General features: G+C 39.0%; 2 protein-coding genes across 3 annotated transcripts in view; both read right to left on the reverse strand.

Moving 5' to 3' along the window:
- Window positions 1-12833, reverse strand: part of cemip (cell migration inducing hyaluronidase 1) — a 196534-nt gene that overhangs the window by 138327 nt on the left and 45374 nt on the right. The window lies entirely within an intron of this gene.
- LOC140718786 (cell surface hyaluronidase CEMIP2-like) overlaps window positions 1-12833 on the reverse strand; it is a 108287-nt gene that overhangs the window by 16645 nt on the left and 78809 nt on the right. Inside the window, exons 19-21 of the mRNA XM_073032936.1 lie at window positions 10065-10280; window positions 7520-7728; window positions 1432-1614 (exon numbers count right to left, since the gene is read on the reverse strand). Coding sequence (XP_072889037.1) covers window positions 1432-1614; window positions 7520-7728; window positions 10065-10280 — 608 coding nt within the window. The remainder of the gene's footprint in view (window positions 1-1431; window positions 1615-7519; window positions 7729-10064; window positions 10281-12833) is intronic.

Raw genomic sequence — 12833 nt, forward strand, 5'->3', positions numbered from 1 at the left:
AGTGAGAGGAAACTGACAGCTACGGTGTGATAGGCCATGGCAGATGTAAACAAAAATAAGTCAAAGCCAATCGAGCACTGTGAACAACTGTTTAAAAAAAAAACAAAGTTTGATGGTGCTTATTTGAATGCACATTGCATTTGCAACAAGATAGATGAGTTGATAGACACTAGCAACATATGAGTATGATGTAATAGCTATCATAGAAATGTGGTTACAGGCTGACCAGGACTGGGTGCTCAATGTTTCATATTATGTGCTGTTATATATAATGTAAGCATGTTTTATGAGGATCGGTTGAGCAAGCTAGGGGTTTTCTCTTTGGAGAGGAGTATGAGCGGTGACTTGACAGAGATGTACAAGATGATAAGGGTTATAGATAGAGAGGACAGCCAGTGATATTGTCTCCAGGGCAGAAATGGGTAGTATGAACAGGCATAGCTATAAAACATTTGGAGGATGTCAAAGGTTTTTCTTCCCCCGCAGCGAGTGGTAGGTTCCAGGAGTGGTGTTTGAGGCAAAAAAAAATTAGGAGAATTTAAGAGACTCTTGAATAGGCACATGGATGAAAGAAAAATTGAGGGCAAATTGGGAAGGATTGATCTTAGAGTAGGCTAAAGAGTCAGCACAACACAATGGGCTGAATGGCTTGTGCTGTACTGTTCTATGTTTTATGTTACAAAGGAATAGGTCAAGGGCAAAGGAAATGGGGCAGCATTGTTAATAAAGGCAGGTACCACAGTACCATTGAGTGTTGATATAAATGCACTTAACGGGGGTGATGTAAAATCATGAATCAGTTTGGATTGAAACATGAACATTAGGGAAAGGAAGATGAAGATGGATGTAGTCTATGGTCTCCCAAGTCTGAACATTCAATATGTCAGTTTGTAAAATGGGAAATATCAGGGTTATGTTTGAAGGGAACTGCAATTATCATGGGAGATCTTAATCTACATATTGATAGGATGAACTGGATTGACAAAAGTATCATAGAGGAAGAATGTGTGGAATGCATCAGGGATCAAGACAAAGAGAGGTGCAAGGACAAAGAAGCATGATGTTGACCAACAAAATAAGAACCAAAGAAAACCTGAAAGCAGGGAAGTTATAAATCAAAGCATTGAACACTATCTTCCTGTTCTGATTGGATATGGGAGTGATGCTGGAAAACTGGAGGTCTACTATTTAGGAGCAGTTACATAAAATTTACCAGATCATGGAATTTACCTAATTTATTTTAATTCCACATTAGCTCTTTTAATGGAATGTACATCTATACTCTAGTCAACTGCAACAAGTACATTCAGACTCAATGGGCAATGGTGTGAAATTTAAAGCACTTAATGGGGAAGATGTATTATGAGCAGCTAACCCAACATCATCTACTTTGGTTACAATTACCACAAGTATCACATGATATGGACCTACCCAGAATTGATGTCAAAAAAATACAGGCTCTTGCTTGGGTAACTTTGAAGAATGCTTAAAGATGACGCCGCTTTATATCGTTTCACACTGTGTACTCTTCCATTCGCTCGTTGGTTTATATCTGACATGACTTTAAAAATTGTTCCTCTGGGATAACAAAGGCCAACTTGTATCCAGTCCCCCCTATAATATCAGTAATAGAATATAGTTAGCTCTCCACATTACAAAATAGGTATTTCTTTTCCTTCCTTTTAAATTCTGAAATATGTAGATCTATTTTCTAGTATTTTTTCCTATCCACGATCCGAATCACTAGGGTAGCATGCATTTCACTAGTTTCTTCTAAATAGAGTGTGCTTGAAAGTAAACTGCATCAAAAGGATTGAGAGGTAAAGATGGGAACAATCCCAATGTAATGTCATCTAATCCTTATTCATATTCCTTGGATCTGACAAACTACAGTAAAATTCACATAATCCAGCACACTTGCCATTTGTATTGCCAAATTAACACATTTTCTGAGCTGTTTTATGTTGTTTACATAAATACATCAATGCATTTTAAATTCCATTTAGTTTTACGTTACACAGCATTATAATAAATTTCCCAGTGAACTATGGAAGTTTAGAGGGAGTATGGGAAATGGAATCGTTGTCACATTAAAGAAAGTTGGATGGAAGTGTATGATTGGGGTCATGGTGAGTTCCGTGGTAACTGCTGCCTGGTGAGGCAATCATGACAAGCATGCAGACAAGATCAAGCGCTTCAGACCAAACATCAGAATAAGGAAGAAATGTGATCTAAGTGACTTTGACCACGAAATGATGGTTAGTGCCAGAATGGGTGGTTTGAGGATCTCAAAAACTGCTGATCTCCTGGGATTTTCATACACAACGGTCTCTAGAGTTTACAGAGAATGGTATAATAAACAAGAAATAACCAGAAAGCTTCAATTCCTTGGGCGAAAACACCTTGTTAATGAGGAAGATCAGAGGAGAAGGCCCAATTGGTTCATACTGACAGGAAGGCAACAGTGACTCACATAACCATTACTAACAGAAGAGCGTCCCTGAGCTCACATGTCGAACTTTGAAGTGGATGGGCTACAGTAGCAGAAGACCATGAACCAGTTACAGGAGATACCTAATAAAGCGTCCACTGCAAGATGGAGATGAATTTCTGCAGGCAGTCAGATTTAAGGGGAATGTTTGACAGCCCCTTCTGGTTAACAAAATCAAAGGATTTAGTGAGGTCAATGAGTCATGTACAATACTAATGTTACTGCATGCCTGTTGGTCTCTAACCAGACAGAATCCTTGCCGTTATTCAGGGAGCAGCCATTCAGCCACTGGAAGAGGGTGCCTGAAGAAGACCTTCCCTAGAGACCTTTTGGGATCGGCTCTTTTCTAAAAAAGAATTTTGATTACAGTTATTCTGAGGTTCTCTGATATCCTATGATTTCCCAATGTGGATGCTGCGGATTGATAATACAATGGTAATTACAGAACCATAGCAGGGAAATTATTTCTTCCAAAGGCCTTATTTTTTTAGTTGGCATGTAACCCCTTTGACTTTCTGTCAGTTAGAAGTGATAGTAAGGCAGGACAAGAGGCTTCAAAGGGTTGGAGTCATGCTGAGATCTTTAATTACTCTTCCAGCAGGTGTTTACCCTGTCTGCCCTTCACCATTCTTGCTTCTCTTGCTTGGGAGAGTTGGGCTGTGGATGACTTTAACAGGGCAAAAGAACTTTCATGATATGGCTGTCATCAAGTGGCCCTTGCACTTTACACCTCTTCTTTAGGTCTGCTGGTCCTCAGTCTTCAGCCATTTATAGAGGTGCTGGGATGTGTTAGGATTATTAAGGTCAGAGCTGAAGTTCCTCTTGTATAATCAAATTATTTTGTATTAATGACCATGGTGCAACGGTTCCAGGTTAGTGCGAGCTGATATGAAGCACTACTAATTCCATGAAGTAAATTGTTGAGATCCCAAATTAGCTTTTGTTTTCTTGTAGGTGAAGTCCTCTCTGTGATGTTGGAGATCCACTTCCAGGAAAATGTACCCAACACATAGGCTATCTCCGATTTGTCATAGCCTATTTAGTGCCACAATGGTGATGCCAAAGCATCCTAATTCTTCAGCTAGGAGAGGAGAGCAATAAATCAGACCTATCACCGTTTGCACGCTTTTAAAAAACATGGGTTAGTAACCATTGCACACCAGCTACTGCATGTAATATTACGGATTGAGGCTTTGATTCTATCGCATAGGGGAGCAAGACCTCTGAAGAAGACTCTGTGGCATTGATGTCCATACATGAAGGTGCTGCTTACACAAGCCCACTTTATCTCTCACACTGTGTGAAAGCTGTGAAATTTGCAGAGGGTTGCGCAACCCTATCCATTTCCATGAGCAATTCAGTATAGTACTGAAGCAGCAAGGAGCACCATAGTTGCCAATAGACGGAGACCAGCAAAAGTGGTGGAAATTAAGACTTTCACAGAGATACACAGGTAAGTTCCACCATTAATGCTGATGTTGGGGTGTAGGGCTTTATGAATCATTGTGGATTCTGAACAACAAATTCTGTTTTAATAAGGAAGTACACTGCATATCATTTTAGCAAGTGGGACAAAGTAGAACAGCAGAAAGTGTTGTACTGGGTGGGCTGACCACAAAACTGCACATGGTATGCTGTTGACTCCAACATGAAAAATTGATATATCACAGCCCTTCTACTTAAGATCTTTTACTCTTATTAGCTATTTCCAAAATTATACTTATATTCTTAAACTACAATGTTGGAATTTGACCTTAAGTCATTTTCATTAAAAGTACAGGCTTCTAGCGTTAACCCTCTGTAGAAAGAGACAATGTTCTGCATTAGCTTTGAGAATACTTCACTTGTTACCCATCTGACCGCTCCAAGACCTAGCCTGAGTACCTGAATGACATACTCTGCAAGTTCCCTTCTAACATTTTTATTTTCAGGATATAGCCCTTGAGAACCACCCATGTCCTTCTGCTGAAGTTGCTCCCACTGTGCTGTCAGGAAGAGAAACCTAGAGTTTAGACTGAGCTTTTAATTAGATTATATATTTCCAAGCTGGAGGACTTGGATGTCAGAAATACTAATATCCTAGGTCTGGGATGATTGACCTGCAATAACCATTACCATCTTCAATCACGGATGCTCCTGATGTCAATAGTCATGACTCTCACTTTGTCTCTTGAATTCAGCTCTTTTATTTTATGTTTGGATCAAAGCTGCAACGAGTACTATCTTGGTTACTGACAAACAGGTTATTGTGAGTAAGTACTACTTGACAGCATCTCATCTATATCTTGCATCACTTTTCTATTATTAAGAATAGATGGAATAGATCTGCTTTGCTTTTTTACAATTATAGCATATCTTAGCAATTTTCCACAGTCATCTAGATGCTACTGTTGCAACTATACAAGGATAATATAGTCCGAGGGGCAATTAGTTCTGGATTCGAGGAATTGAATACCACAAGACAGAATCTTGCCTGCTTCCATTGTCTTTGCTGTATCTTGTATGTTTCAACAAAGTGCCCTCATTCTTCTAAACTCCAGCAGATACATACCAAGCTTGTCCAACCTTTACAGATAAGGTAACCTACCTGTTCCAATTATTAGCATGGTAACTTCTGTTTTTGGACAAAAGCAATATGTAACTGCCTGGAGGATTGAAAGATAGGCAGAACAAGGCATAGCATAAAAAAGTGGGAGTGGGCCATTCAACCCTGTACACCTGCTTTGCCATTCATTAAGATTATAACTCACATCAGTAGTATTTCAGCACTACAGTTGTATCCCTTGATATCCAGAAAGCTATCAATTTCTATTCTGAATGAACACAATGACCAACCCTCCTCCAGGGAAACATCCTTCCTGACTTAGCACACTAAACCCCAGAAGAAGTTTATGTTTTTAATGAAATTTCTTCTTATTCTATTCAAGTATCCATGAGATAGCAATCAATTCTCAAGAACACAAGCAAAGTCAACTCAATATAGCGAATCCACCATCCCAGTAATTGGGTTTGTTGCATTCCCTCTATCATGAGTGCATCTTTTCTTGGATAGGAAGCTCTAAACTTCAGACAGTACTCCAGTGGCATTTTTACCAAGGCTCTATATTACTGCAATTAGTAGCCACATTGTAGATAAAGCACCTTAATCAAGAAATAAATAGAGCAGGAAAAAAAAACACAATAATAATAATAAGAGTTAAGTTTTTCTTTCTCTATTGGTACTGCCTAACCTGCTGGGCATGTCCCATGATCCTGTTAAAAGTAATAAATAACAAAGAAGCATAACTACAGTCTAACTGCCCCAGAAACCTATTAAAACTGGTCTCACCAATATCCCCTTTGTTCTTTTCCTTCCAACTGCCAATTTCTCTGCAAATTAAATTTGCCCTTTTTATTTCTCACTTACAGTCCTAATGAAGAGTCTATGATCTGAAAAGTTAACCCATTTTTTTCCTTCCCCAGATGCTGTCTGGTCTGCTGATTGTTTCTAGCTTTTTCTGATTTTATTTCAGATTGCCAGCATTGGTAGTTTCATTTGTTAAAATTATTTTCTCTACAACCCAGTTCAACTTGACCCAGCATTTTCTGTTATTTCAAACTTACAGCATTGGCAGCATTTTGATTTTTTTTTAAAAAAAGAGCCTTTTCCTTTGATTTACTACAATTTATAATTACTCTTGTCAGCCACTGATGAATCACTTTTCTTTTTTGGGTTTTATGTTTTTAAAGGAATACTCGAGTTTGCAACTTCTGCATTTCTTCTTTCAGTGCTAACTGTAGCCCACCTGCAGTCATACTTTGAGTATGTTCTCCAAATCAGTCATGGCAAATTCACCTCTCATACTTCTGTTACTTAAATTTAAGATGCATCTACATACTGAATTTGAAAATGATGTAGTTCAATGTCAAATTCCATCATATTAATGCATTCTTCTCCAAAGCATCCTTGATGATAGGATAATCTTGGTCTATTTTCATTTTACAAAACAAGATGCAAACAGCCCGTACTTAGCTGTTTCCTCAACATATTGATTTTAAAAAGCATCCTGTACATATTCTATTAATTCATATTCTGTTTCATTGCAGTAAAATTACATTTCTCCAGTCTCTATGTAGGTTAAATGTCTCAGTGATTATTGTGCTACCTCTAATTTCCCCAACAATCATTTTGTCAGCTTCAAGCTGGTAAGGGGTGAGTGGAGGGTGGCTTGTAGGGCAAATGGCAGCCAACATCCCTCTTACTCCCAAACACCAGCAAAAATGAATGAAGATGAACAACTTTACAGATATGGCGGGCATCTTAGTTTCATCCCACATGACATAATCAGGTATCTAGGAGTACTCAGTGTCCGGCACACCCAGGACACCATCATCCAAATTCCCCTAAAAGATGCTGAAAAAAGAACAGCATTACACACTGAATTTCTAGGAACTTTCACTGTATTTGTTCAGAGATGAATAATTCAGAAGAATATCATGTTCTTTGGAATATTTCCATGAGATCTTTATTATTTACCTGGAAGCTTTGGTTTTCCTTCTCACTTCTATGACAGCACCTCTAACAATGCAATATCTTCTCTAGAGTGTCAGATTATATGCTCAAAATATCTACAGTGGCATCTCTTCCCAGTTCGAGGTGGGAGAATATATATTCCCTTAGGATAAACAACTTCTAAGGAAGGGAAGTCCAGTCAGCTAAAGACATGAACGCCAACAGGAGTGATGATGAAGGGTGGATGTACAGTGTATCCAATGCTTTCTGTATTAGTTCAAGTATCTACTTTCCATGAAGAGCACAGATCAAATTTTTGTTTGGTTTGAGAGTGCAACACGATCAAAAACAGTTCCGTTCACATCAGAATAGGGATGAGTACGGTGTTCAGCACAGGCTGGACAGAGCTCAGTGAAAAACAAGAAATAGAGCAGGGCATGTAATTAAAAGTCAACAAACTGAAACATTAACTCCATTTCTCTCTCCAGATACTGCCTGACCTGCTGAGCATTCCCAACATTGTGTTTGTAAGTTACCTGTTAAAGTTGATTGGGTAGAGGACAATCTGCTCAGGTGTACTACCATTCCACAATAATGTGTAGGCTTGTTCAAGCATGACGACCGGCTGGTACTGCTGATAGGGTGCCCTACGATTCACACCCTGAAGCTTCAGTGGGTGGTTTGGATACAAATCCTTCACAATCAAGAGAGATGGATTCTCTGGATGCCAGGCTTGAACATAAAGCTATGTAAAATAATGGGAAATAGGCATTACATTTTTGGAAACAACTGATAATGTTTAAAACAGAGCTTGTCCTTTCCTGGGTGTACTGATAGGATCCTAGTAATACAGCCTTGTTTCCACAACAAGGTTAGAAACAGGAGATCCAGGATATTGACCCACTTACTTATTGTAAACCTCAAGCTGAAATTATCTGTCCATGACAATACATTGAACCATTTCATAGTAATAACTTACTACAAGTATCACATTCCCTTCTATATTTGTTAAATAGTGAGAAATCATGGAGTGCTAATGCTCAAGGAGAACTGAACATCCTTCTGCACAAATTCTGGGAAACCATCATGCAGGTTCAGCCATGCAAATTGTGTTTACAGTAAAAGGGTTTGATTACAAGAGTAATACATCTCATTGTATTTATACATGACATTGGTGAGAGCACACCTGGAATATTCTACATGGCTTTGGTATCCCTACCTAGAAAAGTATGTGCTTGCCTTACGGGCAATGCAGAGAAGATGCATGGGACTGTTTCCAGGCAGTGGATTTGCTGCACAAGGAGAGATCGAGTAAACTGGGAGCGAGTACTTGAGTTTAGAAGAATGAAATGAGATTTCATCAAAACTTACAATATTTTAATGGGCTAAATGGCTGGATGCAGTGAGGATCTTTTCAACGGTGAAGGCCAGAACCAGGGGGCTACAGTTTCAGAATAGGTAGACATGAACTGTTGAAATTCTCCATCCTAGAGACTCACTTTCTTTCAGAACAGCGATTGATTGATCTCTGGCTATTAAAGAAATCAAGAGAAATGAAGATAGAGCTGGAAAATGACACTCAGGTAGAAGAAGATCAGTCATGAACTCGACAAACATTAAGAGTAGGTTCAAAGGGATAGATGGTCTACTCCTGGTCCTAGCTCTTAAGCTTTAATTGTTGCCAATCCCTACATGTTAGATTTTTTTTTATTGATGCAGAAAGATATCCAGTTCTGTCTTTATACAAACATGTTCTCAGTCTACGATCATTTGAAACCTATTCTACCAAATAGATCACCTCATATTTTCCCATATTATACTCCACTTACCACTTAACCAATATCCTGTTGCAACATGTTTGTATCTATCTGAATTTACTTTCCAGTAATCAGAAAACTAGGAGAAGGACCTCTCATCTAATCATTCAAATAGACCCATCAGTCAGAATGCAATAATAGAATTTAGATGTCTCACTAAGTACAGCGAACAAACAAAAATCACCTACATATTTATTCTTATACAACCCATCTGTGTTACCATGGATGGAACTAATTATAGGGAACAATATACCTAGTTCTATCCAGGGTACACAGATGAAGTGTATAAAACAGAACTAACTCTGGTGAACTAGGTAAAAATAGCCTGGGCAAATGACTGTCTTGATATTCAGCCACAACATAAAATTATTGCATACACAAAACATAGACTGGGATTGAGAAATGGTACAGACAGGATGTACAGAAAAGGAGCCTGGAGGAGCTTAGAGCACTGAAGGCTAAAAGGTGGGAGGGAGGGACTGATGGGTGTGTTGGTAAATTAGTGATCATGTTTGGTGGAAACATTTGAAGTGCACGGGGAAGAGGACACACAGGAGTTTGTGGCCACGTATTGTAGCTAGAAGGCAGAAAAATTTAGGCATGTAAATTTAATCATATTGAGTTCTCCCAGTTTGGAAGTGTAGGCTTTAAAACCTAATTGTCCTGGCAGCATTCAGTGACAAGCACCATAGAGGCAATATGGTACAAGCTTCCCAACAATTCTCCAAATGCTACGTTGCATTTGGTGGTTCTGTTGAGTCAGAATTGTAAGGGTGACTGACATCACGTCCCAGGTCAAATTTTAAGTGACTCAAAAAGATCTGGAAAGGACTGCTACTGGTTTTTACTTCAAAAAAGAAATGAAATGCCTCTAGGTGCATAATACTTGAATAATACTACTTTGCAAATGGATTTCTAAGCACATATCTTCTACCCATGCAAAAGCATAGACTCAGTCACATGACCCTTAATTTTGTTACGATAATCTCTTGTAAAAGCACCACATTACAATTATTTAATAGTGCAATTGTATCACATTGACTTTGCCTAAATTTAAAAACCAGTGCATGGCCTGCAATTTGAGCACCTTGGTTCTAGCTGCCATATTGGTTCACATCAGATGTTGCTCATCAGTGTGAACACTTCTAGAGGCTGCATTCTGGGCTTAAAACACCCAAATCATTCCTTGAATGTAGAACAAAACTTCTGAATGGTGAAACACAATACACACTAGAATTGCATGTTTAACCCGACTGAAATTCACCTGGGCATACTTGCCAGTGCAAATTACACCATTCCACCTTGGTACACTAAGGCAGCTTGGATGGCGGACCAAGTAGTTGTCAGCCCTTGCTACGAATGTATCGGGAAATCCAGTCACTGAACCATCCAAATCATGGAAAATAGAAGTCCAGTCGCCATCGAGGCTGTTGGTTCCAAACCACTGTCCTGGTTTGCCAAAAAATACTTCAAGATTAACCTGATGGGGAAACAATGAAAGAAATTAGAAGAGGTACACAAGAAGAAACTGTTCTCAGTCATGCTTTCTATACAGTAAAGCCAAATGGAGGACCTGATAAATAGAGAGAAATTATTCTGCACATAGAACGTGTGCTGAAACAGTACCTTGTAGTTGACCTCTGCTAGTTTCATTCAACAGAATGGAAACAGATGTTCTCACACATTGCACTCAATGTTTTGTGTATAATAACACTGAGAAATCATTGGAACTTTCAACCATATCTTCCTGCTGTAGCTTGGAGACCTTTAGAAGTAAAGCTGCTTCGGGTAAATTTGTGCTCAAGTGGTGAGCAAGAGTTCAAAAGTTCAAAGTAAATTTGTTTATATATACATACATATACACAGGCATTCGCAGTAAATACAAAAAGCACAATAGAATCAATGAAAATAAAACAAACACAAGATGCACAAACAACCAATATGCAAAAGACAAACTGCAAAATACAAAAAGCAAATAACTCTCTGACTTCCCATCTTTTTTCTCCAGTCTTGCTGAAGAATCTTGGCCCAAAACATCAACTGTACTCTTTTCCGTAGATGCTGCCTGGCCTGCTAAGTTCCCCCGGCATTTTGTGTGTGTTACTTGGATTTCCAGCATCTGCAGATTTTCTCTTGTTTGTTCCTGAACCTGGTGGTGTGGGTCCTGAGGCTCCTGTACCATCCTTCTGATGGCAGCAGTGAGACGAGAGTATCACCTGGATGATAGGAGTCCTTGATGACAGATGCTGTTTCCCTGCAACAGGGTTCCTTGTAGATGTGTCCAGTGGTGGGAAGAGTTTTACTGGTGATGAAATAGGCTGTATCAACTTCTTTTTGCAGGCTTTTCCATACATAAGCATTGGTGTTTCCATGTCAGGCCTTTACGCAACAAGTCAGTATACTCTCCACTGTGCATCTATAGACATCTGTCAAAGTTGTAGATAAACATGCCAAATCATTGCAAACTTCTAAAATATTGAGTGTGCACCTTAAGGCTCCTGTATCTCCTCATTGATGGTAGTGGTGAGAAGAGAGCATGTACTGGTTAGTGAGGGCCTTTAATGATGGATGCCACTTTCTTGAGATGCCACATTTTGAAGATGTCCTTGATTGTTGGGAGGCTTGTGTCCACAATGGAGCTGGCTGAGCCTTCAACCCTCTGCAGCCTCTTTTGATTGTGTGCATTGTAGCTTCCATGCTAGGTGGTGATGCAACCATTTATAATGGTACATCAGTAGAAATGTGCTAGAGTCTTTGATGGCATACCAAATCTTTTCAAATCCCTAATGAAGTATAACCAGTGGAGTGCCTTCTTCATGGTTGCATAAATATGTTGGGCCCAGGATAGATCCTTTGAGATATTGACATCCAATAAAGCTGCTTACTCTTTTCACTGCTGACCTCTCGATAAGGACTGGAGTATTCTCCGAATTTCTCCTTTCTTAAGTCTACAATCAATTCCCCAGCCTTTCTGATGCTGAGTGCAAGGTTATTGTTGAGTCACCACTCAACCAGCTCATCTATCTCACTCCTATACACTTGCTATCTGAGATGCTGATTGTTACTGAGGGGATGATAGTGCATCTGGAGCAAGTTACCCCTTTTCAAGAAAGGAGATTAAATTGCAGACAAGTCTTACCAAGGCTTTATACCAACCTTTCTCAACCTTTTTGTCCTAGAGAAACACTTGAAATAATTTTTCAGGTGTCAGGGAAGCCCTGCATACAAATTATTATAGCTAGAGCTCATGGTACATTAGCATGATCAGTAAGTTAAAGATATAATAATACAAAAGTAATTGTCAATGCTCTTTTCAGTAGAGAATGAATTTTTAGCCAACCTTTCTTGGGGGGGGGGGGTGGGGGGAAGCAGATAGTTAAGCTTAGCTTACCTTCCTTGAAATTACTCTTTCTTTTTCTTTCATAAATTTTAAAAATTCATAAGACAAGCATAATAAATTTCTCAATTCTGGGTAGAACTTGAGAAAAGAACACAGGGATTTTACCTTCAAATGAAACGAGTCACTTCTATCCTTGCTCTTGATGCTTGTTAAACAAGAAAAAGCTTGCTCACACATGTAGGAAGTTGAAAACTGCAGCAAAATGTTCATTGCTTTCCTATGAATAACAGGATACTCTTTCACAGAAATCCAGCATTTGTCCAGGGGCAGGTCAGTATGTCTCACCTTGAGTGCATGATCAGAGTGCAGCTCACAAAGTTCTTCCTCTTCTTTCAAAGTCAAGTTCTCAGACTGAGCAGAAGACTCAGAGGAAGGGTCTCTCACCCATACACTTGTGTTGAAAGGGAGGAAAAATACTGTTCAATTTTCAAATACTGTTCAGGTGGTTTTCAATAAAAATTCAAAACTTTCTGATATCCTTCCTCACTCTCAAACCCAAGCAGCAGTGGAAACATCTCAAGATTTCTTTTTGCAGCATGAGTTTTCTAAAACTTCAGTCTCCTTTTAAAGATTCAGTTTCCATTTTCTCCAGGGTTTTGCACAGACTTGTTCAACTGGTTCACATGATGAAAA

Source organism: Hemitrygon akajei, chromosome 30, assembly GCF_048418815.1.
Source record: "Hemitrygon akajei chromosome 30, sHemAka1.3, whole genome shotgun sequence".
Lineage (NCBI taxonomy): Eukaryota > Metazoa > Chordata > Chondrichthyes > Myliobatiformes > Dasyatidae > Hemitrygon > Hemitrygon akajei.